The 26213-nt window shown below is 36.2% G+C and overlaps 3 protein-coding genes across 5 annotated transcripts; 2 read left to right on the top strand and 1 right to left on the bottom strand.

Annotated features, from left to right (window-relative positions):
* The first annotated feature begins 11329 nt into the window (after nucleotides 1-11329).
* Nucleotides 11330-15096, top strand: LOC113289650 (plant intracellular Ras-group-related LRR protein 4-like). The gene is made up of 4 exons (XM_026538975.1): nucleotides 11330-12567; nucleotides 12791-13704; nucleotides 13883-14076; nucleotides 14633-15096. The coding sequence occupies exons 1-3, from the start codon at nucleotides 11946-11948 to the stop codon at nucleotides 14033-14035; spliced, it is 1689 nt and encodes a 562-aa protein (XP_026394760.1). The 5' UTR covers nucleotides 11330-11945; the 3' UTR covers nucleotides 14036-14076; nucleotides 14633-15096.
* A 1715-nt stretch (nucleotides 15097-16811) lies between these two features.
* LOC113291609 lies at nucleotides 16812-17321 on the top strand. The gene has a single exon (XM_026541126.1). The coding sequence runs from the start codon at nucleotides 16812-16814 to the stop codon at nucleotides 17319-17321; it is 510 nt and encodes a 169-aa protein (XP_026396911.1).
* A 771-nt stretch (nucleotides 17322-18092) lies between these two features.
* LOC113289649 (calcium-dependent protein kinase 26-like) lies at nucleotides 18093-22653 on the bottom strand. Of its 3 annotated transcripts, none has more exons than XM_026538971.1 (8): nucleotides 20967-21717; nucleotides 20695-20838; nucleotides 20448-20600; nucleotides 20095-20210; nucleotides 19561-19728; nucleotides 19041-19265; nucleotides 18640-18874; nucleotides 18093-18543 (listed from the first exon to the last, which is right to left on the bottom strand). In XM_026538971.1, the coding sequence occupies exons 1-7, from the start codon at nucleotides 21715-21717 to the stop codon at nucleotides 18668-18670; spliced, it is 1764 nt and encodes a 587-aa protein (XP_026394756.1). In that variant the 3' UTR covers nucleotides 18093-18543; nucleotides 18640-18667. The 3 variants fall into 3 exon arrangements, with proteins under 3 accessions (XP_026394756.1, XP_026394757.1, XP_026394758.1); XM_026538972.1 differs by lacking the exon at nucleotides 18093-18543 and adding an exon at nucleotides 22337-22653 and having other exon boundaries at nucleotides 18668-18874; nucleotides 20967-21748; XM_026538973.1 differs by lacking the exon at nucleotides 18093-18543 and adding an exon at nucleotides 22263-22293 and having other exon boundaries at nucleotides 18668-18874; nucleotides 20967-21748.
* Nucleotides 22654-26213: the final 3560 nt, after the last annotated feature.

The following is a 26213-nucleotide window of genomic DNA, read 5'->3' as shown; positions in this document are numbered from 1 at the left end:
GATTGATCTTAACACACAACCTGTGATATTTCAATTATATAAAAAATATAATGCGGAAAAGAAATAACACAGACACCAGAATTTTGTTAATGAGGAAATCGCAAATGCAGAAAAACCCCGGGACCTAGTCCAGATTGCGCTCCTTACGTCTCTGATCCCAGCAGGATACTACGCACTTGATTCCTTTAGATCTTACCCACAACCAAGAGTTGCTACGACCCAAAGTCGAAGACTTGATAAACAAATTTGTCTCACACAGAAAAGTCTATAGATTGAACAAATCTGTCTCCCACAGAAATACCCAAGAGTTTTTGTTCCGTCTTTTGATAAATCAAGGTGAACAGGAACCAATTGATAAACCAGACTTATATTCCCGAAGAATAAACATGTATTATCAATCACCTCACAATAAACTTAATCGACTAGTGAAACAAGTTATCTTGGAATCACAAACGATGAGACGAAGTTTGTTTGTGATTACTTTTCTATCTTGCCTATCGGAGATATAAAATCTCGAGCCAATTATTTCAATTGCACTCAACACGATAGAAATAGCAAGATCAGATCACACAACTACAAAGATAATAGTTGGGTCTGGATTCATAATCCCAATGAAGTCTTCGAGTTGTTAACCTACAAGGTCTCGAGAAGAAACCTAAGGTTAAAGGAAAATCGACTCTAGTTATGCAACTAGTAACACACAAGAGGTGTGGGGATTAATTTTCTCAGTTGCTAGAGCTCTCCTTTATATAGTTTTCAAATCAGGGTTTGCAATCCAAGTTACCTTGGTAACAAAGCATTCAATAATCACCGTAAGATGAAAACCTGATTCAACCAAGCTAATATCTTTCAACCGTTAGATCGAACTTAGATTGTTACACACAAATGAATATACCCTCATTTAGGTTTATGTAACCGTACCTAAACGTGTACACCAGGTTGGTTCACAAATAGTTAACCGAGGTTAGCCATATGATTACTCTCATATCAACCTTATTCATCTTAACCATAACTAGTTCAAATGACTCAAATGAAACTAGTTAAAGAGTTGTTCAATTTTTTAGAAAACACAATTGAAACCAAATCTGTTTGATTCACTTGAATCAATCATGGACATTAGAGCCACGATATGCAAAGATTGCATTCCTTATGATTTAAATGTTTAAGTCCATGAACTGCCCGATTTAACAAAGTAACCAGCTTAAGTATGCTTACGGGTATGCGTACTTAAACAACCGGTTTTGAGTTTATAAAGTTTCCAAACTCAGCAAAAATTTTCGATTCGACAACTTCCGCTAGTATGCGTATGGGTACGCATACTTAAGGTGACTAGTTAAGAGTTTGTCAAAAACCAAACTCAGCAGAAATTCTTGGTTCGAGAACTTCCGCCAGTATGCGTAAGGGTACGCATACTTTGAAAAAGCGGGGGGTCTAACAATACCACCCAATATTTCGCTTAGCAATCTGTATGGACAAACTCGAATATACTTTTAAGAGAATCAACAAGACTCAATCAATTAAAAGTATATCAACGAGTTTATATCTCTCTTCTTGATTTGATTTACTCAAGCAAGAACTGCGAGTTCTAATCAAATACAAGGAATAACTTGGATGTTACCAAAGACCAATGTCCAAGGATCAATAAATATCAATCAACAACCAAAGGTCGGATTGCAATTGATTGATTCAAACACACAACCTGTATTATTTCAATTATATAAACAAATATAATGCGGAAATAGAAATAACACATACACCTGAAATTTTGTTAACGAGGAAACCGCAAATGTAGAAAACCCCCGGGACCTAGTCCAGATTGAACACACATTGTATTAAGCCGCTACAGACACTAGCCTACTCCAAGAACAGCCTGGAGTTATCAATCAACCACAACAATCTTAATCGTATGGTAGCGAAACAAGATGTTGCGGAATCACAAACAAAGAGACGAAGATGTTTGTGATTACTTTTTATATCTTGCCTATCGGAGATATCAATCTCAAGCCAATCAATCTGATTGTACTCGTACGATAGAAGATGCAAGATCATATCACACAACTACGATTAAAGTAGTATCGGTCTGGCTTCACAATCCCAATGAAGTCTTTAAGTCGTTAACCTGGTTTTAGAAGAAGAAAACCAAAGGTTAAAGGAAAACCGACTCTAGTATGCAAACTAGTATCACACGTAAGGTGTGGGGATTAGTTTTGCACAATACTAGATGTTTCCTTTATATAGTCTTTCAAATCAAGGTTTGCAATTAGGTTACCTTGGTAATAAAGCAATCAATATCCACCGTTTGATGAAAACCTGATTTAGATTCAATCTAATATTTCTCAACCGTTAGATCGAAAACTTAACTTGTTATACACACTTGATAATGCACGGTTCTAGGTTTGTTAACCATACCCAAACGTATGCACTTGTTGTTTCAACAACAGTTAACCAAATGGTTAGTCATATGAGCATTTCATATCAACCATGTTCTTCTTCACCATAACTAGTTCGAATGACTTCAAATGAACTAGTTAGAGAGTTGTTCAACTGCAAGGAAATCTCATGTACTACACAAGCCATAATTGAAGCAAAGATGATTTAATTCACTTAAATTGGTCCATGAACTTTTATAGACACGGTTAAACTGCATTCCTTAGTATTTTTTAAGCTTAAGTTCATAAATCATCTTAAGATATATAACATTCTTAAGTTCGCAGACTAGGTTCGCGGACTTAAGTTACCGCGCAGAGTTTACAAACTCCAGCAGAAATTCTCGGGTTTGAGAACTTCGCCGGTTCGCGGACTGGGTTCGTGGACTTGGCTTCACGCAAGTAGTTTGTCAACTCCAGCAGAAATTCTCTGGTTTGAGAACTTCGACAGTTCGCGGACTTGGCTCACGCCATTCTTCCGGTTCTCTTGATTAACAAAGTTTGCAAACTTTGGTTCAAGGAATATGACTTATACATAAATGTGTTTCCACAACAATGCTTATATCCACCATTGGTTATGTAATCTAAAGTCTCATTTCTATCATTGAAACATTCTTAGAGGATGTTACATAGTTGTTACACCATTTCTCGTCAAAGCAATTTTCAAGATGATTGAAACATATCATGACTTTCGTCACATGGTAAAGATAAACTTGATCAAAGCGAAAAGCTTACCACACATATTTCGAGATATAGATACGCGAGGTATACTCGGCTCGAAATACCAAATGTGTATAATCTAAGTCTATATATATAGCATACGAATTCTTGTCTGAAAGAGTAGGAGATAGAGTAGATATACTTTTGAGTGACAGATAAGTTCAAGTCTTCACATACCTTTTTGTCGATAAGTTCTACCGGTTCTTTGAGTAGTTATTCTACTTGTATGATGAATCTCCATGAAGTTCTTGAGCTCAACTACATTTTCTATCCTAGTCTGAGACTTAGCTGTAATAGACTTGAAATCAAGACTTATGGTTTTGATCACTAACATTGACAAACATGCTTGAGATAGCAACGCATGCGAGTTCGACTGATCAATGATCTAACATACTTAACCTGTCTCCTTCACCAATTTCGTATACACACATATGCATACTCTTGGCTTCCGGTTTATGGATTTATACACTAATGTGCGAACACACTATATATGCTTATATCCAAAGATGGTTATATCATCAAATCTTTATTTCAATCATTGAAACATTCTTCTATAATGATAATAGTCGTTTTCACACACTATTAGCATCAAAGCAATTTTCAAGATATTGAAATAATCATTATGGAAACATGCCAAACCTACATCAAATGATTGTATCACAGAAACCATGTAAGATGTTTCTCAATAATTTTCTCATGATATAAGATGAACTTGGTCGAAGCGAAAGCTTACCAACACATATTTCGAGAAATATGTTAGCGAGATATACTCAGCTCGAAATCTCAAATGTGTATAGAGAAAACTATATCGTAACACGACTTATGTCTCAATATAGGAGATAGTATAAATAGACTTTCCAAGTTATAGATGAGTTCAAGTCTCCACATACCTTTTGTCGAAGAAGTTCCACAAGCTCCCCTTAGTAGTTATTCGTCTTCAAGAGATGAACGTCGAGAGATCTATGCTCAACTACACTATTTATGTCCTAGTCCGAGACATCTATAAATGGGCTAGAATCAAGACTTATAGTTTTGATCACTAACATTGACAAACATGCTTGAGATAGCAACACATGCGAGTTCGACCGAGTAATGCTCTAACAAGAACAACTTCTCCTAGACCTAAAACGATTGTATCTTTTGCAGCCGCAGTGCAAAACCTAAAATTCTCACCCTCTAGGATTTCCAAAACCATACTTCAAAGGGAATCATATTTCGATCAGGATATCATAATATGAATATAAGAAGGATGTCGAGGATTGTAAGAACAGCTTGGTCGGACGTCTTGGTACAACACCATTAACCACTGATAGCATTAAAACAAAGTTTATTTCTAATGTGATTTGTAGGTAGCGGTAAAAAGTGATTCGATTCTCGAACTTGTGAAGGATGACTTTAGACTTAAATTCAAAACCAGATAGAAAACTCACTAATAATTATCACAAACACTGACAAAGTTGGTATCAATATTAAAAGAACACTGAGGCTAAGATTCCACTATTTTCCAAATTCAAAGTGATTTGGTCCAAATATTTATATTCATGCAATTTTCTCGTTTAATTTGATTCTAAAATATTGCAACTAATAGATTTTCAAAAGTAATAATTGTAAATACCAAGTATGAAGCATCAAGAGTCTATAAACATAAACTAAGCATACTCCGTCAAAATAGATCACAATCACTCAAATAAAAATCATATTCAATAATAGTTCAAGGCAAATAATCATAATAATAATTGCAATAAATTAAATACAATAGATTGTACCGCTTTTTGTTGGAAAAATAGCTTCCTATATCGCCTCATCAATGGGATTTAGCTCCTCATATTAATCATGATCTCAAAATAATTGTTTATGGCTCAAAAGATGATTAAAAAGAAGAGAAGGTAATAACACAGAGATTTGCAACGCCGTAAGTGTGTTAAAAACGTCACTGTTACAAGATTTTAAGACTGTTAAACAACGATAGTGATCTGCTGTAATAATATAAAGACTGCTATTGGGTGTAATATGTTCTTCGTGTTCTTCCTCTTCAGCAGCAGCAGCAGAATATTGTATTTTTCATGCAACTTGATCTCTGGAGCTCTGTATTCTCCTCTAAACTTCTCCTAAGGTTTCGTACTTTTTTTTGTAACTCGTCCCAACACTTTTATACTTCACAGGACGATTAAATACCGAGAAATCTTCCACTTCCCTCCACCAAAAGTCTCGGACTTTTGTTTCTCTTGTCTACACGTCTCTGGAACCCATCTGTTTACGCATCTCAGTTGTTTCTACTCTTCCAAACTCTCTCTAAGATATAGTCGAATCTTTGGGAAGATATTCTTTCCATTTACCAATCAATCCCACGAGCAAACTCGGCTAAAACTCATCCAAACCAATGTAACAGAGACCCGAGAAACTCATGTCCCTGTTTTGAGTCATCTCGATGATTCAACCAAATTCGATCAAAACAAAATCCATTACCAACCCTGTTTGGTTAACTTGAGTCCAACCCAACACAAATCCGAGATTGAATCTCGTGTAAAGCCCTCCAAAATATGAAACCTAATTTTGTTCTCAACTGCCAAATATTTCCCGCCAATTTTCTGTTCAAATAGGGAAGAACATGGATGCCCCCTAACCAGAGTAGGGGTGCCTTTAGCAGCTGCCTTAAGGGGTGTCCTGGGGGTGCCCCTTATCCAAACCGGGGGTCCGAATAGCAAGTGTTCTCCGGGTGCTTTCTGACAACTTTTCGAGCCAATTTTTTCCAAAAATGTTTATTGGCCAAAAATACCTACAAATAAATAAAACACCATAATAAGTACAAAAATGAGCCCTAACAATATATAGAATCGAGACAAATCGGACACAAAAATGTGTCTATCAATTTCCCTATGGCCAGCTGATATTATCTGGAGTATTACTCCTTTAGGAAAGGGTTTCTTTGGTTTTTCATTCAATTTTATTGATGATCTCAGAAGAGCTCAAGAATATGATGCAGTTTTCTTGAGACCGAGCCTTATTCACCTTCAAAAGTAGACTCCATAATTTAACCCCAACACTTTAAGATATTCTGTAACTCAGGTATGGGTTCGTATCCACCACATTAGTCATGAGTATTGGCACTATCAAGACGCTTTTCGAAATTGCAGGTGCTATGAGTATACCTTTGTAGGCCGTCAATACGACAATCAAGAACACCTATTATTTTGCAAGTCCAAGTTGAAATCAAAGCGCCTGATAAGGTCTCAGTTGAGAGAGATGACTTTTCCTTCATGACATATTTTACATATGAGAAGTTACCTACATTTTGCTCACATTGCAAAGTCATTGGGCATGGCTTCAGTGAGTGCAAGTGTAATATATCAGCAATAAAGACTCAAAAATAAAAAACTAAAGAAGATTATACCACAATACGTTGTGAAGAATCCTGGTCACCAACAATTTCTATTTAATGACAGCGTTGCTCATAAAAATGATACTTCGAATACTATAATTGTTCTGATTCCAGTAGTATAGTAAATAATGATGACACTTCTGAAACTTATAATGATAAGATCCCTGATCAAGTACTCATTAAAAAAAAGAATATCGTTGATAACAATACTAGTAGTAGTTCCCAACCCGAATCTCCGGAAAAGAGGTGAAGTGGATAAGACATCTTCATATACTAACATTTTTAATGGGACTCGCTGGTCAAATTGGTCCGATGAGGAAGATGAGATTTTTTCATAAGGATATAGAAACAGGGAATTGATCGCCTCTCAAAATCTGACCATGAATACTAGTCCTGATACTAATAGGTTCAGTAGGATATTCATGTATACCGGTGATAATGAATATGGTAACTATCCAACATATTCATCGCCGGTATTGGATAACGTGGTGGTAGAAGATATACATTCCTTCTCCTCCATCGTATGTTTTCAGGCTGTCTTGTGCAGTTTCAAGAACAAAATTGCTAAACTATAAGAGAGAATCTATTTCAAACCTCCTCAAAAGAATTTCTGAATGAAACGTTTTGGATGAGTTTGTTGGTGTAATTCTTTTGCCTTTTCATTGTGTTTTTCCTTTTTTATTAATAAATTTTTTGGATTAAAAAAATTAAAAATCAAAAAAAAAGTTTTAAAGTTTCTTACGGGAAAGAAATAGATATTACTCTTAGTAATCCTTAATACAAATATGCGAAAGAAACTAGATATTACCAAGGCCAACCAAAAAGATTCCGTTTTAAAGATGATCTATCGTTTGTTTTCTCCCTCCTCTAGTTTTTTCTCCAATTTTAACAAGTTTGTTCAAATTTTTCTCAAACTTTTGAAGTTATTTAAATAAAAATTAGAGTGCCAAGTTTTCATAATAGCCCTAAAATTTGATGCAATCACCTAAAATCAATTGATTGGAATTTTCAACTTCTCTAAAGTTTCCCTAATTCGTTCAAATTTCTTCTCATTTCTTTCAATAATCCCAGTTTCACTACAAATTCTACTCTAATTTGTCCAAGTTGGTATCTATGTTGCCTCCCGCTCTGAAACCGATCATCTAGTTACTATAGTCTTAAATGTGTATTGGTATTAAAATGTTCAAACCCATTTATTTTAGTTTGAAAAGAAATGACCTTCAGAAATTTAAATGAGTACCATTTTTTCTATGTTAAGGGTGGTAAGAACTTCATCAGTAGAGTGGCAGACTGAATATATTTTGCCAACTTCAATCACTTGTTAATACGACCTGTGAACATGTGAACCAATTCTCAGCAATATGACAAGTGGGGTGATTCCTATACTATATTGTTTGGTTGGGGAGTTTGTTAACGCCTGCTCTCTGAGCCAAATCATTTTATCCAAGACTGTGGAATGCACTAAGTATCAAGATGCATGGTATAGATTGTTAATTCATCTCTAAGCCGATCTCAACTTGTCTGAGACTAAATATTTTGTTTATGCTTATGTATTATATTAAGAGGAGATCATACAAGTGTTTCACGTATTTTAGCAAGTTAAATGTTTTTAAAACAACCAGTCTACTAAAGAATATGGACTGCCATGACTGCCTAAGTAAATCCTTAGCAGTGGACCTAAATGTAATATATCAATATAACAAAATAAGTGTTCATCGGAACGACTGCGTAGACAATTGATTGTCTTGAGGAATGTGTCACGTCAAAACCAAAGCCCGCTCATCGGGGATGATTCGCTCCTTTAGGTCTTGCTTCGCTGCTTCCGTCCATGTCAGCTTTGGCCTCCTTTAGCTTTCTTAGTCCCCTCCAAATTCTTTATGATTATTGCGTGCACCTGAGCTTTCAGGGGAAAATTAATATAACATCTTTATAATTTCTTAATGTAATATTATTACTTATAGAAGAAATAATATAATGACTCTCTCGATGCTAATATGTTTTTTTATTTTATTTTTTTTTGCAAAATTACCCAATTTCTGGTTTCCTTACTTTTGTAAAAGTGACACTTGAAAGAGGACTGAGTAATTGTTTTCTTCTGCTTACTACTCATGACATGATTTACATGTTAACATGGATGATTATGAAGTATCAATTTTCATAACGGTGTACCAAAACCCGTATAAGGAAAAATATCTTTCACGGTTCGATTGGTACACCCTTGCACAAACTATACCCATATTAGCAACATTACATACATTTTAAATGGAAACATCTAAAAAATCATGGTTTGCAATTCATAAGAGCAAGATAAAATACCCACCTAAAAGACAAAAATTATTTGAGACCAGAGACTCAAATATCTAACATGTATTTAAGCGGTTAAATCAATATCTTGTTTGATTCTTGGATATCTGACAAAAAATCGTCCATTCTCAAACCAACAATAAGTATAAACAACATCAATGATGTAAGTGACCTGATCACTTAAGTGGGAACTTGGGATAACACTAAACTCAATGTTGGCTTTGTTTTTGAAACTGTTAATTGAATCAAGCATATTCAAATCTTGTATTATAGGAGGACCAAACAATATGGACTCTTAATGGAAATGGTAGGTTCTCTGCGAATTACTTATGTAACAGGTTAAAGAACGACTTTACCAAATGGAGAACAATATGGAACTTGAAGGTCTCACCTTCTATCAAAATATTTGGCTGTAAAATAACTCACTCTATACTTTCTAATACTATGAAATGAGCTGCAAATCTTCCGCATATAAATATTAGTTGTATGCTTTGCAATGAACACAATGAATCTCTAGCACAACTCTTCCTAGAAAGCAATTTTGTACTTCAAATGTCGGAACAGTTCGCTTTAATTTGCATTATGTTTTGGATAATTCTAAAACTGTCATGAAGGAATTAACAATTGGTTTATCTTTTCTAGTCACAATAGAGCTGCAATAAGTTGACCTGAGTTGTGTAGTACAATCACATGGCATATTTAGAAAGCTAGATGCAACTAAGTTATTAACAAAATGTATCAGAATAGATGGATTGCTGAATTTTATTATAGTTAATAGATAAAGAATGCTATATATTATGAATGTCAACCCTAATTGTTCTAACATGGATCATATATAATTTGTATTATGCTCATTTACGAGATACTATGGTGGAAATAACTACTCTAAATACCTTTCACTAACCTACATTCATGACATGCATGATAAATATTGTTTTATCTATGGTCCCATGTATTTATAATTCTGCGAAAAAGGTAGTTTTGATGATACAGGTAACTGTAGAGAAACTAGGAGAATCTTCAGGGTAGAACAACAGACAAAATCCAACGCTAAATGGTGCAGAGGCAGCTTTCGAGTGGGCAATTGAATTGAATATGCACAACATAAAATTTCAAAATGACTGAGAACCTACTCTCTGATTGTTGATTGGAATGTTACCCAAGCTAAGACACAAAAACTCAAAAGCAACAAATCTTTTGGAATTCACATTCAAAAACTTCTTAATATGAAAGCGATATTAAATTTAATCAGCAGTTTTGAAAATTTGCTCCCAGCTAATGTATAACAGACTAGGACGATTTGATTCCTTGTTGCAACAGGAAAAATTACCTTAACTGGGGAAAATGTACTAATATTTTAAAACTCGATGAGCTTCTTACGGTGAATTTTGCTTTCTTATATAGTAAAAGGCCAAAATTTTCCAGACAATTGGTTTTCAAGAAAATTTAACGATTAATAATTACAAAGGGCCGTAAATAATACTCATGCACTAACACGCATGTATGAAAATGGAAAAACCTATGCACGTCGGGGTTGGGGGCGGGGTAGGGTCACATATAGGGCTGTCGACGGAACCTAACGAAACAGTAACTGGCTCAGCTGGTACCGTTACCGATAATTTCTATCGGGATTCGGATACCGAAATCTCCGACGAAATTCTTAAAATCTTAGCTAATACCATTTCGTTAAGGTTATTCGATATCGGTAAAATTACCGATAAATACCGTTATCTGACAGAGTTTTACATAATCTGTTTTTCAGACCCAAATTCAATCCAAAATAAGAAGCTTTCGGTTGAAAATCCGCACTAAACACAAAATAAACACATACAAATGTTCCAAATTTGTTTAGTTACATGTTTTTGCAACAAAAAAAACACAAAAAAAATTCAAAAGCAGTTGCATCCTTGGACATCAATGTAAGTTTTCAAACTTGTTTTGTAAGACAACAACTACCGATAAAATTTAGTTATTGACTTTCGATTACCTTATATACTATTGGTATTGGTAGTTAACCAACCGGTATATGTCTTAGCCGATACCGTTTCGTTAAGACAATAATTATCGATAAAATCTCATTAACAATTTTCAATTACCGTTATGTCGGAAAATTACATATAAAAACTCGGATTATTGGTAAGGGGTAACAGAATTCGGGATCCAACAGAATTCGGGATCCCATCGACAGCCCTACTTGTAAGGTCACTCTTCGAGGTTCTCCTCGGCAGCCATATGCCTCATGGAATTCTAACCGTATGACGACGTATGTATAGATTTAGGATAAATAGGTAATTTCAGCTAGAACACAGTTTTAACTCTAAATTTCTATTTCTTTAATGAGATTTGTTTCTTTTATTTTATTAATTTTTTTCTTAATATGGATAGGTAACCGGTGGGTCTTAATTATTTTCACGGTTTTAAGTATCTACGGTATAATTATTAGTATTTCGTTTGTTTTTGTTTAAATTATTATCTGAAGAAAATAATAAAAAGGTGGGCTCTAAAACCAGAATCCAGCCAAACGAAGTTGCAGAGCAGGGTGAGGGGAAACAAAAGAAATAAATAAATAGAAATGACTGGAAATTTCAGAAATAGAAAAACAGAAACAGGAATTCAGGAAACCCCGTAGACAAGATTCCAGCTGTGTTTATATTTTTGCCATTTTTTCTAATTATTTTTTGTTTTTAACGGGGGTTTATGTATTTTTAGCACTGTGTAAAAGTATAAACGTAGTTTCTAATTACAGGGGGAGTTGTTCAGATATAAGTTTAAATTGTTTTTATAGAATAAACTCCATTTAAATTCCTTCTTCCAATTTTTAGAAGTACCATCTCATTTTTTTAGTTTTCTTTCTCCAAGCGTTTTTTCTGATCTGTTTTTTTTTTCTGGGTTGGTGTTGTTTTCTTTGTAGAAGATGAAAAATAGAGTTTCTTCACGTTTTTATCTCGTTTTTCTGAAGTTTTTAAAGTTCTAGAAACATCAGAGAATACCAGGAAGGGTCATCATAGGGATAAGTTTTTTCATGATTGTGTAGGTTCAGATTGATAAAAGGAACTCTGGGGTTTCATTGTTTTTGAAAAAACTAAAAAATATATAGAGAATTTGATCTGAAAAAAATGGGTTCATATTTGCAAACAGTAGATGGAGTAGTAGGAGAAATAATGAGAATTCATAGATCTTTACCAGCAAGACCAGGTTTAGATGAAATAGAAGCATCAAGAGATTTGATACTTATTGTCGAAAAAGAAGAACAATCAAGAATTGAAGCAATTTCTAAACAGAAAAAAAGTATACAAGTACCTGAAGAATTGTTCTACGTATTACAAGAGATGCAAAGGAATTTAGTTTTCTTTCAAAGCAAAGAAGAGAAAAGAGAAGCTCTTAAATTACTTGATCTCGAAAGTGTTCATTGTTTGTTTGATGAATATGTTCAAAGAGCTTCTAAATGTCTTCCTGGTGCTTCAAATTCTTCTAAGAATAATGGGTCTATGAGTGGGTTTTCTGCTGCGAATTCCAATTCGGCTTCAGCTTCTTCTTCTGTTCTGGGTGATTCTTCGATTTCGGTTTCGCCTTCGTCTGTTTTATTCACCGCCAAAGAGTCCAGAAGTAGTTCTGAGAGGTTCACTAGTCGAGATGATAGTTATATGAAAGCTAAAGCTTCGTCACTCTACAGTACTGATCCTATTGGTACTAGACCGCAGATTGTCGATGCTTCTCTCAGACCAGTAATATCTTCTGGTAAGTTTCTTGAAATTAATTTTGTTTATTTAGTTCATAATTTTTGTAAAATTGCTATGCTTTTCCATGAATTATTGGTGAATGTAGTTTAAGCTCTCATTAGAACCAATGAATTGCTTGTAAGAGTTTTGCTGAATTTTTCTTATGATAAGTGATGGACTTTTGTATGGATTGTACGTGAACATTTGATTTATTTTTGTTTTTGCGCAAATTGTTTGAATAGGTCAAGGTGGTGAGAAACTGAGTCTGATAAAACTGGCTAGTTTAATTGAAGTATCAGCCAAAAAAGGTACAAATGAGTTAAATCTGCAGAACAAATTAATGGACCAGGTTGAGTGGTTACCGGTTTCAATAGGGAAGTTAACGGGGTTGATCAGTTTAGATTTGTCTGAGAATCGAATTACAGTCCTACCTGCAAAGATTGGAAGCCTTTCTTCATTAACCAGATTAGATTTGCATTCAAACAGAATAGAAGAACTCACTGAAGCCATTGGCGATCTCTTTAGTCTGGTCTTTCTGGATTTGAGGGGAAATCAGTTGACTTCTCTACCAGCCAGTATATGTAAATTATCGCGGCTTGAAGAGATCGATCTTAGCTCGAATAGGTTGGCATTGCTTCCTGAAACTATTGGGAACCTCAACAGCTTGAAGAAGTTCAATGTGGAGACTAACAATATCGAAGAACTTCCACATACGATTGGTCATTGTACTTCACTTGTTGAGCTCCGGGCGGATTATAACCGGTTAAAAGCACTACCGGAAGCCGTGGGCAGGATAGAGACACTGGAGGTTCTATCTATTAGGTACAATAATATCAAGCAATTGCCAACCACTATGGCATCTCTACCGAATTTGAAAGAGCTAGATGTTAGCTTCAATGAGCTGGAAGCGGTTCCAGAGAGTTTGTGCCTTGCTACTACACTTGTAAAATTGAATGTAGGCAACAATTTTGCTGATTTACGATCTCTACCAAGGTCCATTGGGAATCTGGAAATGCTAGAGGAGTTGGATATCAGTAATAATCAGATAAGGTTCCTTCCAGATTCTTTTGGCATGCTATCCCATTTACGAGTTCTTCGCGCTGAAGAAAATCCTCTAGAAGTACCCCCAAGACAAATCACAGAAAAGGGTGCACAGGTAAACAACTTGTTCTTTCTCTTTTTCTTTGTACAGGATCAAACCGATAGTGGAGTTCTTTCTTTTCTGTAGTTATGAATCAGTTGAGGATTTAAGCTCTTAAGTTTCTGCAGTTTTGAATCAATCAGAAATTAGTGATTTTGTCTTATAACAACTAACTAAGGTGTTGTTTTTTCAGGCTGTCGTCCAATACATGTCCGAGCTTGTGATTAACCGGGAAGTTAAGAAACAACCAGTTAAGGAAAAAAAAACTTGGACTCAGTGCTGCTTTTTTTCAAGACCTAACAAGAGGAAGCATGATGGGATGGACTATGTCAAACCTGTGGTGTGAAATCAATGCCACGATTGGAAACAGCTCAACAACTTGAATAGGTAAAATTCTTACAAATTTTTAAACCTCCAAAACTGCTTGATCACAATGAAGCTAAAGTTGGAAATATTATATTCCTTTTAGTTTCTAATCAGGATATAGCATCACTCTCTTAACTTTCTTTTACATGTCCTTTTAGCATTCCATCTCTTTGTTTTGTATTCGCTGAATCTGGTTAGTTAGCGAACGACATATGGTATACAGCCGAAGTTGGCATATTCTATATCTTGCTTTATTAGTTTCAGATTGGGAGATCAGAAGGTAAGTTGCTTTTAATATTTTATCAAGCAGGATAGAGCATTTCCTCACTACTGCCACGAGTAGGATTATTGTTGTTCCGCCAATTAACTGAATGCCAGGAAGATAAACATATCATAAAGTCCTGTTATACACGTAAACTTCAATAATGTATAGATTTGTTTTGTTTTTTTTTCCTGGTAAACTTACATTGATGCAATCAGTTTGTAAACGAGCCTACTTTTTTTTACCATAAATGAAACACACAAATTAGCTGTTTTCATGTAGTTCTCATAACTTTTTCTTTTTGGTATCACCTAGGTCAATTCAGCTGTGTAGAGGAGGAAAGAGAAGATGTGACGCTACTATTATCAAGCCTAAAGGGCTTGGCCGTATGAATAATGTTTTTTCTGGTCAGCACTGTTACTGCTCCTGAGTCTTTACATTGTCATCCATGTATGTTTCCACGATTTATTGTTGTACCCTCACCGCACGACTGTATTAAGTGTTCATGAACCCCAACTAGATGACTTGGTTCACCGCGAAAAAGAACCAAAGAGAAAAGAGAAATAAGAACATGTTGTACTCTTAAGTAAAAAAAGTTCACTGTTATATGGGATCAGTAGTTTCTACCTTGTCGTCTTCCCTTCCTAGTCGCCCAATTTTTTCAATGTTTGTGTAACATTTGAATCTCTTTAGCGTAGTTTATACACGTATGTACAAGTTTAATTTCTTCTCGTGGCTATTCACACTTTTATAAATATATATTGTTTGTTGAATTTGAAGAGGTTTGACTAATGAAACTAGTAACTTAGTTCCATTCTGGAATTTTGTTCACAGACAGCTGCAATGGAGTGTGTTTTATTTTGTGTAGTATATTTCGTTTTTTGTTGTCGAAGAATCAGTGTGCAGTAGATGCTTTGAGTGTGTGTATGGAGCACCTAATTACCTATGGGTAGGTCATATCTTTTGTATGTAAAGTTGGATTCTCACTTTTTAGGTAGTTTTCATTCAGTTGTAAGAAGCAACTAGCGCTCACTGGTGCTCGCCATTTTGGTGACTGGTTGATGTCCCATGTGAAGTGACCCTCTTTTTACCAACTTTCATCATTCACGGTCAAACTGAAAATGAAATCTGAACCAGCAAAACTGGGACCTGGCAGAAGAGGTCCAACTTCTTCTATGCCAGCAGAAATGATGCCTCAAATCTTATCTATTGGATGTAAGCCTGGCTGATTCCGTGTATCTAAGCGTTTTCCTCATTTAGGACGTGCCAATTTTCTTGTTTCTAAAACACAGCTATAAAATGTAAACCACAGTGAGTTGTGTTTGTAGGGCTGTCCTGTGCTTATAAGATGATTGGAAGTTAGAGTTGACAAGAAGAATCATGTTGGAGATGTTTATTTTATGCATGATTTACCAAATCGATAGGATAGGTATTGGATAATTAGTTAATACTTACTTATTTTCTTTGTTAGAGCAGGGCACATGCAAATACCTTCTACTTAGTAGAATCTGCTGCACAGGTCAAAATCTAACTGGAATTCCTCAAAATAATGAATAGAAGAACATAATCATCTTAGAATCATTTCAACTACAATTGGTGCTCCCTTATTAGAATGATAGAATACATTAATCAAGAGTTAATAATCTCATTATTTATTGTTAGTTAATTCCAGATGCATGTGGAGGTTTATAGAATCTAGACTAGATTCATTATTGAGCGGTGGAACTTGGACCCATGAAGCCCCCGGGCCACAAGGCTCATACCATTAATCACTTTGGTCTGGATGAAGTTTACACCTCAGTATCACTGGTCTACTGTTTTGTTGTTATGCAGTTTACTGATGAACTCATTCATTTGATTGGTTAAGTAGCTAACTAATTACCTGATGTTCAGATAAATTAGTTTATCACTGAATTTGGTGCTGGCAAGTTCGAACTCAGATAATTTTATCACCGTATAACAGTGACATCGGCTCCTCAAACTAGTTTTTTCATTTTTTGATCTTTTATGAAGCAGGAGAGCTATAATTACTTAGTAAATTTAGTAGTAGTAGGTAATTAAGAGGTTAATGTAAACAGCTGGCCATTAAGAAACCTGTATGATGATTCATCATCAAGTAAAGACAGAGTGAACCCAAAGAAAGGCATCATTCACTCATTTCATGAGACTTTGTGAGTGTGTGTAGGGACATGCCAACAACATTAAAATTTACAGCTCTTCAAAATTTATTAAAGTGATATGGGAAAAATATATTATTTTAAAGGTATTTCTTTGAATTTTGATAACAAAATTGGGACCCAAAACAAAGAATAAAACCAGCCTGTTGTAGAGCTGTGAATTGCATCACAATAATACAAAACGCCACCACATCTTTCTCTGCTTCTTCATTTTCATGGTTTTAAGCTCTTAAGTTTTCTTATCCATCCTCTCAACTTCTTCTTCTTCTTCTTCTTCTTCTTCTCCTCTTAATTCTCATTGCAAGTGTTTTTGCATAATGGGTTCCCTTTATGAAGGCAGGAGCTTTCAGAAAAAAAGTTACTTTCCTTCTATGCCGACAACCACAAGGAAATTAGGAGCACTTCCCATCTCAAGAACTAACTCATCAAAAGAACAACACGAAGAACAACCGTCTTTATTACGTCGAAGACTACCGTCATTTTCATCACTGGATACTAGTACAATTCAACAACCTTTCTCCACTGTTGCTTCAACATGGGCACTTCACAGATCCAAGTTTTCAACGGCATCCATGGGTGGATATGCAGTTGCTGGAAGTTCTTCTATTAAGAAATGGTGGGATTGGGGATGGGCTTGGATGCTATCAAGGAAACCGACATTCGCTAGTGATCTCGAGATGGATGAGCAAGAGTATGTAATGCTTGGGTCTCACAACAAAGGAACTTTGAGGCATGTTTTCTGTAAGGTCAAGAGTCAGGTCAGGAGACTTGTTGGGTCTGAGCAATATGTGTTGCCAATTGGTGGTACATCTAAAGGATTTAGGTAAAATGAAATTCAAAAATCGGCTGTTGTCGATCACTAATCTCGGAATTGAACTGCATTTGATTGGCAAGAAACCACGAATATCAGAACTGAAGATACAAAAAAAGAAGAGTGAAGGGTATTCATTTGTTGAAAGGAGATCACTTGGTTGTATTTATATTCATTACATTACATTGTATTTTTTTGTTATATAAATGAGTTTGTTTACAAAGATTCAAACTCTGTGTCATGTTGTTGAGAATCCCATTCATTCTTTTGATCAAGAGTCTATCAGATTTCTCTGTTTTTCCGTTTCACCGTTCATTTTGCTGTGTTCAAATGCTGAAGCTTTAGTGTGACAACACAGAAATTTAACTCAGATTAATAATAGAGTAATGCGCCATTGGCAAATTTGTTTGGTTAGGTTCTACCAATATGGTCGGCAGTAGTAATAGAGTTATGAGGACGACATGGGAGTGTCGGTGGTGGTGAGATTTTTTACGCCCTGTACACAACATGGGCACCAAGGGACAAAGCATGTGTGGAACTCTACACCTATATCGCCCTTTGTCTCTCTACCTTGAACATGACATGACTAGGTAGTCTTGTTTTCACTATTGGCAAATTTAAGAATCCCATGGAAACTGTTAACAGTCTCATTCACCCCATGTGGTGTGCTCCTCCATGGATATGGGGGAATTCCATGGGATCAGAATCAGTTCACTGCTTGCAACAGTTACCATGAGGGTGAATTTAGTTGGATGAAGAGTGATATGGAAGGTAGAAACACTAAACAACAGTGCTAACTATTTGATATAATTGAAAGAATGTCATGCTTTGTGCTTGTCCAAAAATTCCACACTGTACATCAGACTGATACATAGTAAAAGCCGTATATCAACACTTCGGCGAAGGTAAGTAAACCATATTGTATAAAGTTTTGGAACCCTTTTTCTGAGTCGGTTTTCAAAAATAGAACTCAAGTCCTGATGAAAATTCAAAAAAACCAAGGAAACACAAATAAGAACAACACTTAAAACACACAAATGTAGTTGTATAATCTTGTAAGAAAATCTTTGAATCATTCAGCAACAATTTGACGCCGGGGACATAGCGCTAAGCAGCTTATCACAGAATTTCCTCTCAGAAAAGCTTCCATGAGGTTCCCTAGCTGGGAAAGAACCAAAATTGCACTTCTTCAAAGCCATTGCCTGTCGGTTTCCTCCTTTCTGTTGTTGCTGTACAATCTATACATCATTCACAATCATAAGTTCACTAGCTTAGCTACCAGACAAGACAAATTCATTTATTTGACTAGACATACAAGACTTCTGAGATTTTACCTGTACAAAGTATATTTGTGACTGAAAGCTAAGGGGCGCATGGTGAATCCCTATGTGCTCGTGGAGAATCTCTATGGGTTCGTGGTGAATCCTTGTGCGCTCGTGGCGAATCCTTGTGCGCTCGTGGTGAATCCCTATTACTCAAATTCAGGCTGTTTCGCATGGTTCGTCTTCCGAATCCTGTACTGCCCTTGGTCATCATAGCCACAAATTCCGAATAGTCTATACGCCCATCCTGACCAAGATAAGTATACAAGAACATTTAGGTTAATTAGAGAAATATTAGCTCGTATAGTATCTGCCCACAGTTTTCCTCGAGTCATCATCATACAGTATATTGAAATGAAATCAAAACGACAAAATGAAACGAAGGGCAGAGTACTCAAACCAAATGAACTTACATTATCTTGATCAACTTCTTTGATAATATCATCAAGAACAACATCTGTCATGTTGTGATCCACACAAGCTTGTTGGAGTTCATCAATAGTAATGTAACCACTCCCATCTTTGTCAAAGTATGCGAATGCAGCAACTAGGTGTTCCTCACGTTCCAGCTTGTTAAGATGAACCGTAGCAGCAATAAACTCACCGTAGTCGATTGTCCCACTATTGTCTACATCAGCCTAAAACAGGTATAAGCTTGATTAGCTAGCACATTCTACCATGTTTTTATTTTTTCGTAGGAGGTAGGAATAATAATCTCGTAAGGAGGCTGATAACTGGTCAACGCTAGTTTAAAGCAGTAGTAATTCAGCAAAATATCAGTAATGAGGTCGCCAGCCGCAATACTTGAGCTATCAGTCATCCTACATGCTACCTCATAATGGGATTATACAAAGAGTAAGCTGGATAAAGTGCAAAGCTGTGTTCACAACGGTCACCATAAGATAAGAAATTTTCTGAGGAAGGCAGTCTTACTGCATCCATAAGATCGCGAATCTCCGATTCTTTCAATGTAGAGCCATATCTTCTCAGGCCAGCTTTCAATTCATCGAATGTGATTGCACCACTGTTGTCAGTATCCATTGCTTTAAACATCTCCTTCAAACCAGCAATCTCCTCCTCTGACAAACTTTCAGCTATTACCTGGCAATACACATAGAGACATCTTAACTCTCACCCCCTCAAATTATTATCTTAGAGTAAAATAAATTAAGTATAAGAAGGGAAAAAACTGGAAACATAAGTAGAAAAAGATACAAAGACATGCTATTCCAAATTTTGGTAGGCATTCTGGAATACAACAATCAGTGATTATGAAACATAGTTTTCTCAAGTATTTCACCGACTGTTTTTTAGAAATGATATAAAAAAACTTGATGCTTTATAGCATACAATGTGGCTTAGTGAAGGTATCTACTATCTCGACTTGCATCACTAGTTAGTTCAAGAATGCAGATAATAAGTACTATGTACACATTCACAGTATGAGAAACCAGAACTTTAACTAACCCGCAAAGCCATCTTCTTCAACTTGTTCATTGCGGAAAACTGTTTCAGCCTAGAAAGAACTGCTGGATCTAATGCACGGTCAGGAGCGACCCCATTTTCACAAATCCAGGGATGACCTAACATTAGAAAGAAAGTAAAGAAAGCATATCAAGTGATGACTGTACACATCTATTTTACCAAATAGAAAATAACATACATCCAGAACACTATCACACTTCTTAAGAAAAGCAAAAGACCAATATTTGAAACACATCATAGTCTCTAAGAAAATGTCTGCTTTCTATCACTTGTTTGAAGATATTAAATGATGTAGCCCGGGGAAGGTTAACATAGAAGGGGTAAGACAAACATACACAGTACTTCATGAGCAGTGTAGCGATCTTGAGGTTGAGAACAAAGCATCTTCTGAATAAGATCCTTGGCACTGTCAGAAATTAAAGGCCATGGTTCAGAATCAAAGTCAATCACTCCCTTCAACACCGCGTCAAATATCCCTTGTTGTGTTTCTGAATTCGCAAAGAACTTTGTTTTAGCTTAACAACCACAATGATCCAGTCCATAGGGAAGCCACTAGCCAACAGAAAAATAAAAATAATATACCTGCCCAAAAAGGTGGCACACCACTCAGCAATATATAGAGTATCACTCCTGCCGTCCAGACATCTGCTTCTGGCCCATAATGCTTGCAAAGTACCTCGGGAGCAACATAATATGGGCTTCCAACCACATCACTGAAAATCTGACCTGAAAGTAATATCGAGCGCAAGTTTGTTTTGTCAAACAATCAGTAACATAATCTTTTCTTCTGTAGACAATTATGCAAGTACGTACATTAGTGCATTACGTTACGCACAGTTATTTTTTTTCTATACCTGGCTTGAAGAAAACAGAGAGCCCAAAATCAATAGCTTTCAGAGAAAAATCATCATCCTTATTCACAAGCAAGAAATTCTCTGGTTTCAAATCCCTGTGCATGACTCCAAGCGAATGACAAGCCTCAACAACACCCACAATAATCCTAGTCAATTCAGCAGCCTTCCTTTCACTATAATGTCCCCTCTGAATAATTCTATCGAACAATTCACCTCCAGAGCACAACTCCATGACAATATGCACATACAACGAATCCTCATAAGCACCCTTGATGGTCACAATATTCTTATGACCAGAAAGATGGTGCATTATCTGAATTTCCCTCCGCACATCATCTAAATCTTCTTTAGAAATCAATTTCCTTTTTGAGATAGATTTACATGCGTATTCATTACCAGTGGATATTTCAGTGCACAGATAAGTAGTACCAAATTGTCCTTGTCCTAATTTACGACCAAATGCATAGAGATCACGAATGTTGGCAGTCTTGTGACCCAATACATAGTAAGCTTGGTTTTCCAACCCTCTCCTCATACTGGTACCTCTTGGACTAAATAAAGAAGTTTTTGGAGGTTTTCTTGGGCTATGATTATGGTGGGAGTTGAAACTGGTTGGTGAATTATCAGAATCTGAATGGTGATGGTGATTATTGAAGGCGTTATAGTTGTTGTTACGCCTTGAGTATTCTATGGGCTCTGTATACCCGTCTAAATATTTTCCTCCAAAAGATCCGCGGCATGCGTTGCCCATGAAACAGTGATAAATCCCCAGACACTAGAGCCTTCCCATAATCAGATATCAGATGGCATACATTAAGACAACAACAATAACAAAATCAATATCTCATAATTATAGTACACAGAAGAAAAGATATCAAATTGCTCATAAATCAAACAACAACAGAAATTCTCTAGCCAAACCATGCTATAGATAAAAAAGTAAAATACCCTAATTGCTCAATCAAGTCATCATGAACCACAAAAATGTATATGAGATAATGATAAAAGTAGTACTAGAGAACATTAAATCTTGTATAATAAAGATCTTAATCAATATTCAACAGAGGTAGTTTATTTCATACCAACACCACGAAACTTGAAATTAAACACAAACTCATATCTAAATAAGCTAAAAAAAACCAAGCTAAATGGCTTCTACAAACAAAATTGCTCATACATGTATGTTAATATGAGTAGAGAAATGGGTTCTCACTAGAATCTCAAAAATTAACCGACGAAATAAACTCATGGAAATTAATCAAATACATTGAATGCTTAACAATAAAAATCAATTACATTGAAAAGATCCAATAAATCAATATAACTACAGGAATTGAAATGAGAAAAGAGAGAAAGAGAGAGAGTATTACCAGCTGATACGAAGAAATATGAGAATGGAAGGATTGTTCATGGCTATTTTGGTTGATCACAGGAATTTCAAGAACCCATTTTCGGTTTGTGGTTGTTTTTTCTGTTAGAGAAATCGAGAGAAAGTGGTGGGCAGGAAGCAAATTGGAATATATATAGTATCCCGCCGCGGTTTAGGAGACAAAGTCTAAATAAAAATTTTAATCGAGGAATAGAGATAATCAATAGATAGACAGAGTTAATAAAGTTTGAACTTTGACCGGAGGGATAGCCTATTTTTAGAGCCAGAGAGGGGATTTCGGTCACTAAAAATGGAGAGATGAACATGTGATGATGATGCAATCATATATCTTCAAAGTATTACGGATAATGAAACTTTACAAGAAAAAGACATTTTTGATTTTGACTTCATTTAAGAACAAGACAGAAATCTCAATTTCATTGACGTCTCTCGATTGGACCTTAGTTTTGGCAAATTAGAACTATGGGTAGCAGTCCCCTTGTGCTATTGCGGCATAATGAAGCATATTCTCATACTTTCATGCGGCTTTCCATTTGTATAGTGTAGTGTGTTCTTCCAAGCTTGCATTGCTTTCACCGACGAATTCCCAAACCAAATTGGGAAATGCAAATTTGTTGCGGTTGTAGTAATCCAGTAGGTGAGCTTCCACGAAACAAAGGTTAAAGTAAGTATCTCGTGTTTGTGGACTTCAAATAGAGAAGAATGGAGAAATATATTTAATGTTTGATAATCCCACGTACGTAAAGTCGTAAGTTGGCCTTTTTCTTTTCCTTTGATTGATTGGTACGATATAAAAGTTTATGGTTCTCACGATCCCATGACGAGATTTAAATTTCAACCAACTACCTAATGACATGTCTCACCTACTTATAAACCGTAGCATAACATAGTCGAGGGATGGTCTTACATAATATTAGGAAATAATATAGGAGTCTATATTTAGGAGATATACATTTTAAGGAGTTTGAGTTATATTAGGAAAGTGTCTATGTTTAGAGTTTGATCTTAGGTAGGAAAGTGCCTTGAGTGGTCGTCAAGTTTGTGAACAATATAAATAGGCTGTTGAGCCATGAAAGTTGACACACCGAATTATTATCAATGTAGTCTATTGCTTCCGCGCGTTTATGCTCTCCTCTCTCTTGCTCGATCCTTAGCATGGTATCAGAGCGAGGTGAGAGGAAGAGAGAGGAGAAGGAGAAGGAGAAAGAGTTAGAGAAGTTTTTTTCCGAAGATGGGACCGCAATGTCCTTAAACTACGAAGAGGGGACCGAAACGTCCTTAAACTACGAAGATGGAACCGAAATGTTCTAAAACTATGAAGATGGGACCGAAATGTCCTTAAACTACAAAGATGGAACCTGTATGTTCTAAAACTACTATTGGGACCGAAAGCGTAATGTCCTTAAACTATGAAGGGGACCGAAACGTCCTTAAACTACGAAGAGGACCGAAAGATGTCCTTAAACTACGAAAATGGGACCGAAAGCGTAATGTCCTTAAACTATGAAGGGGACCGAAACGTCCTTAAACTACAAAGAGGACCGAAACGTCCTTAAACTACAATCTGAACAACAATAGTAGGTTGAAATCCTATGAGTTGTCGAGAGAGTACAAAAAGTATTCTATCGAAGAAACCAAGAAAACAAGAGTACAAGAAGTATTCTTCCGAAGATGGGACCGCAATGTCCTTAAACTACGAAGAGGGGACCGAAACGTCCTTAAACTACGAAGATGGAACCGAAATGTTCTAAAACTATGAAGATGGGACCGAAATGTCCTTAAACTACAAAGATGGAACCTGTATGTTCTAAAACTACTATTGGGACCGAAAGCGTAATGTCCTTAAACTATGAAGGGGACCGAAACGTCCTTAAACTACGAAGAGGACCGAAAGATGTCCTTAAACTACGAAAATGGGACCGAAAGCGTAATGTCCTTAAACTATGAAGGGGACCGAAACGTCCTTAAACTACAAAGAGGACCGAAACGTCCTTAAACTACAATCTGAAGATTTTTTTTTTTCGCAAAAGCGCTGAAAAAAAAAAAAAGAAAAAAAAATAGAAAACCGAAGTTAAATTTCTTTGGTCCAAGATGGGCATTCGTGATCTACATGCTCCATCTTGAGGGAGGGTATTAGGAAATAATATAGGAGTCTATATTTAGGAGATATACATTTTAAGGAGTTTGAGTTATATTAGGAAAGTGTCTATGTTTAGAGTTTGATCTTAGGTAGGAAAGTGCCTTGAGTGGTCGTCAAGTTTGTGAACAATATAAATAGGCTGTTGAGCCATGAAAGTTGACACACCGAATTATTATCAATGTAGTCTATTGCTTCCGCGCGTTTATGCTCTCCTCTCTCTTGCTCGATCCTTAACACATAAAGATATCCCTAGAAAGGCTTGATCTTGAGTTGGAAAAAATGATAGTCGATAACAAGTCACTTTTTTCTCGACAAGAACAATTTGATTTTGATGTATCGTTGCCATTGAAATTAGTCCCACATTATATAGACAACTTAAAATCCAGTTTTTAGTAAGCTTTGGGCGAACATGACCTTGTAATTCGATTTTCGAGGTGAATTCCTCGACCGAAGCACCAAAGCAAATTGTCATGTGGACAGCCAAACGATCTCAAGAAGACGGCGAATCCTGAACGAAACGCTGAAGTAAAATAATAAAACGAAGCACTGAAGCAAAATATTTACCATACATGTGGTGAGTTTCCAGCGAAAAAAACGACATCGCTTATGATAAGCGATACAAGCCACGACGATATGACGTGACAGAACATGGTGAGTTTCCAGCAAAGTAAAACCAGAGGGAGGCGTAAACCACGATAAGCCTCGAACGAAGCACTGAAGCAAAATATTTACCATACACGTGGACCGTACAAGTGGAAAGTTTCCAGCGAAGAAAAACGACATCACTTATGATATGCGATACAAGCCACGACGTTGTGACGTGACAAGACGTGATGAGTTTCCAACGAATTTTTTACGAAACACTGAAGCAAAATAGTAAAACGAAGCACTGAAGCAAAATATTTACCATACATGTGGTGAGTTTTCAGCGAAAAAAACGACATTGCTTATGATAAGCGAAACAAGCCACGACGATGTGACGTGACAAAACGTGGTGAGTTTCCAGAAAAGTAAAACCAGAGGGAGGCGTAAACCACGATAAGCCTCGAACGAAGCACTGAAGCAAAATATTTTCATACATGTGGACCGTACAAGTGGCGAATTTGCAGCGAAGAAAAACGACATCACTTATGATAAGCGATACAAGCCACGACGCGGTGACGTGACAAGACATGATGAGTTTCCGGCAAAGTAAAACCAGAGGAAGGCGTAAACCACGATAAGAAACACCTGATCAAGAAAATAATAAGAGTAGAGTCACTCTACAGGTCCCAGTCAAGAATCTATAAATACATATGTAGCTTGGTGAGTTTCCCGCGAAGTAAAACCAGAGAGAGGCGTAAACCACGATAAACAATACTTGATGAGGAACATAACAAGAATAAAGTCACTAAACAGGTCCTAGTCAAGACTCTATAAATACATATGCAACTTGGGTTTAGTTGGAGGGGTCAATAGACTTTAGAATTTGTGAGTGTGAGGAGTCTCATATGACCAAACATTCGCTATGTGTTATCCATTAAATGGTATGAGTCTTATACGCGCAAAAACTACACATTTAAATGCAGTACCTTACTGCTTAAGAAGCATCGGGCAACCCTAAGTTTGCAAACCTAAGAGCCTAATACGCGTTGGACAACCTTAACTTTGCAAATCGTAGGCCCATGAACTTTAGTAGCCGTGGATTATTTTGAATCTCTTTCTTTATAATGATGGT

This window comes from Papaver somniferum, chromosome 6 (assembly GCF_003573695.1).
Source record: "Papaver somniferum cultivar HN1 chromosome 6, ASM357369v1, whole genome shotgun sequence".
NCBI classification, from domain to species: Eukaryota; Viridiplantae; Streptophyta; class Magnoliopsida; order Ranunculales; family Papaveraceae; genus Papaver; species Papaver somniferum.
This window is presented reverse-complemented; position numbering and strand designations above follow the sequence as displayed.